We start from the raw sequence: 2,563 nt of genomic DNA, 5'->3' as shown, positions 1-2,563 counted from the left end.
ATACCGCGAGGCAGGGTTAAACCTTTGTAAAACACACAACTGATTGGCGATTGCTAAAACGAGATTTGAAAGCAACTCAAATAAAAGATCGCGACGTCAGTAAACAGATTTAGAAAAAAAAAAAAAAAGAGAGAGAGAGAGAGAGAGAGAAGCCAGTGACAAACCCGGCGAGAGCGAGCTCTGGGCATGAGAGAGAGAGAGAGAGGCAGAGGGAGAGAGAGAGACTTAAAAGAAATAGGAGGGGCTTGCGAGAGACTAGAAATGTCAATCAGAGCCCGGAGTCCCAATAATCTCAGGCAATCTGTTAGGACCTGACCCGGGTCCACTCAGATCAATAGGAAAAGTGCGAGAAGAAAGAAGCGCTCGGCTCGCTTACCGCGGCGGCCGGAGCAGGAGGGACCCCGCGGCACCCCCGGCCGCCCCCCCCCGATGCCTGCCGGAGCCCGCGGCCGCCGCTGAAAGTGCGGCCGGGCGGCGAGGGCGAGCGCCGCGGCTCCCCGCTCCGCTGCTCCTTTCTTCCCTTTCTCTTCCTTTTTCCTTTCTTCCCCCCCCCCCCCCCCCCTCCCCCCCTTCTCCCCCTGCCCCCGCTGCCCCCCGCCATGGCTTTCCCCCAGCTGGGCTACCAGTACATCAGGCCCATTTACCCCGCCGAGCGCCCGGGGAGCGGCGGCGGCGGCGGCTCCCGGGGCGGCGCGGAGCTGGCCCCGTCCGGGCCCCTCTCCAACGTGCTCTCCTCCATGTACGGCTCGCCCTACGCCGCCGCCGCCGCCGCCCAGGGCTACGGAGCCTTCCTGCCCTACGCCGCCGAGCTGCCCATCTTCCCCCAGCTGGTAAGAAGCCCCCTCGGGGACGTGGGGGGGGGAGGGGGGGAGGGTCCCCAAGGTGCTTGGGGGGGAAAGGGGAGCGCCGGGGATGCGCCCCCCGAAAATTCCGCGCTTAGGGTTTGACGGCTGCGGGGGGCTCCGGAGGGACCGCAGAGACCCGGGGGGGCCGCCGAGGGGGTGCCGAGCGGGGTGTCCCCCTCCCAAACCCCGACCCCAAGCCGGCGGCTCCGCGGTACGGAGGGAGCGGGGCCGATCCGGCGCGGTGCGGACCGCGGGCGCCGCCTGAGCCCGGCCGCCCCTTCCCGTGTCGCTGCAGGGCGCCCAGTACGAGCTGAAGGAGAGCCCGGGGGTGCAGCACGCCGCCTTCCCCCCCCCCCACCACCCCGCCTTCTACCCCTACGGGCAGTACCAGTTCGGGGACCCGTCGAGGCCCAAGAACGCCACCCGGGAGAGCACCAGCACCCTCAAGGCCTGGCTCAACGAGCACCGCAAGAACCCCTACCCCACCAAGGGCGAGAAGATCATGCTGGCCATCATCACCAAGATGACCCTCACCCAGGTCTCCACCTGGTTCGCCAACGCGCGGCGGAGGCTCAAGAAGGAAAACAAGATGACCTGGGCCCCCCGCAGCAGGACCGACGAGGAGGGCAACTCCTACGGCAGCGACCACGAGGGGGAAGAGGACAAGAGGGAGGACGAGGAGGAGATCGACCTGGAGAACATCGACACCGAGAACATCGAGAGCACCAAGGACGAGCTGGAGGACGAGCTGCAGGACGCCGACCTCCTGCACTCCGACTCCAAGACGGACTCGGAGGGCTCCGAGGGCTTCGAGGACCTGCCCGCCCCCGAGGAGCGCTACCTCGAGGCCGCCGACGGGGAGCCGCACCGCCTCCGCCACCCCCACCACCCCCCCCCCCCCCCCCCCCCCACCACAAGTGCGAGCTCCCCGCCGCCCCCCCGCCGCCCGCGGGCCTGGAGCCCCTGCAGCCTCCCCTCCGGCCTCCCCTCCAGCCACCGCCGCGCCTCCACTCGCCCCCGTCCTCCGCCTCGTCCTCCGCCGCCTCCTCCCCGACGGACGGCGCTTTGGCCGGCACCGTGCCCAAGCCCAAAATCTGGTCCCTGGCCGAGACGGCCACCAGCCCGGACAACCCCCGCAAGTCCCCCGGGGGGGGGCTCCCCGCCGGCCGCCGCCCCCCAGCCGCTGCCTCTGCCCCCCCCGCCGCCCCCGCCGCACAGACTCGTTCCCTCCTGCCCCTTGGGCAAATTCCCCAACTGGACCAACCGCGCCTTCCCGAGCCACCACCACCACCACCCGCCCCCGGCCCCGCACCCCCTGGCCTTACTGAACACTCCCCACCTGCTGGGGCTGGGGGCTGCCCCCGCCGCCCCCCCGGGCGCCGCCGCTTTCCCGCGAGCCGCGGACCAGGCGCAGAGCGCGGAGCCCCCCCGGAGCAGGTGACCGCTGAGCGGGGATGCGCGGGGATGCGCGGGGGATGCGCGGATACTGCGCGGGGGCTGCGCGGAGCGGGCGGCGGGCGCCTGCCGCTGCCCCCCGCTCCCCTGCCGGCCGTCGGGGGGCTCCGTGGGGCTGCGGGGGGGCTCCACGGCGGCACCGCGGGGCCTTCAGCCCGGCCATGGGCCGGCCCCGAGGTTTGCCCGCGGCTCAGAGTGTAGTTTTTTATTTTTCGCCCCCCCCCTTTCGACGGTCGGACCTTTGTCGGGTTCGCGAGTCGCTA

General features: G+C 70.5%; 1 protein-coding gene across 1 annotated transcript; it reads left to right on the top strand.

Annotated features, from left to right (window-relative positions):
* The first annotated feature begins 220 nt into the window (after positions 1–220).
* Positions 221–2,286, top strand: LOC118157808 (iroquois-class homeodomain protein irx-3-like). The gene is given in 4 exon segments (XM_035312287.1): positions 221–830; positions 1,141–1,761; positions 1,764–1,997; positions 1,999–2,286. Coding segments are annotated over 4 exon segments (1,374 nt in total). The 5' UTR covers positions 221–599.
* Positions 2,287–2,563: the final 277 nt, after the last annotated feature.

This window comes from Oxyura jamaicensis, assembly GCF_011077185.1.
Source record: "Oxyura jamaicensis isolate SHBP4307 breed ruddy duck chromosome 11 unlocalized genomic scaffold, BPBGC_Ojam_1.0 oxy11_random_OJ106690, whole genome shotgun sequence".
NCBI classification, from domain to species: domain Eukaryota; kingdom Metazoa; phylum Chordata; class Aves; order Anseriformes; family Anatidae; genus Oxyura; species Oxyura jamaicensis.
Note: the sequence above shows the minus strand (reverse complement) of the source record. Positions and strands in the feature narration are given on the sequence as shown.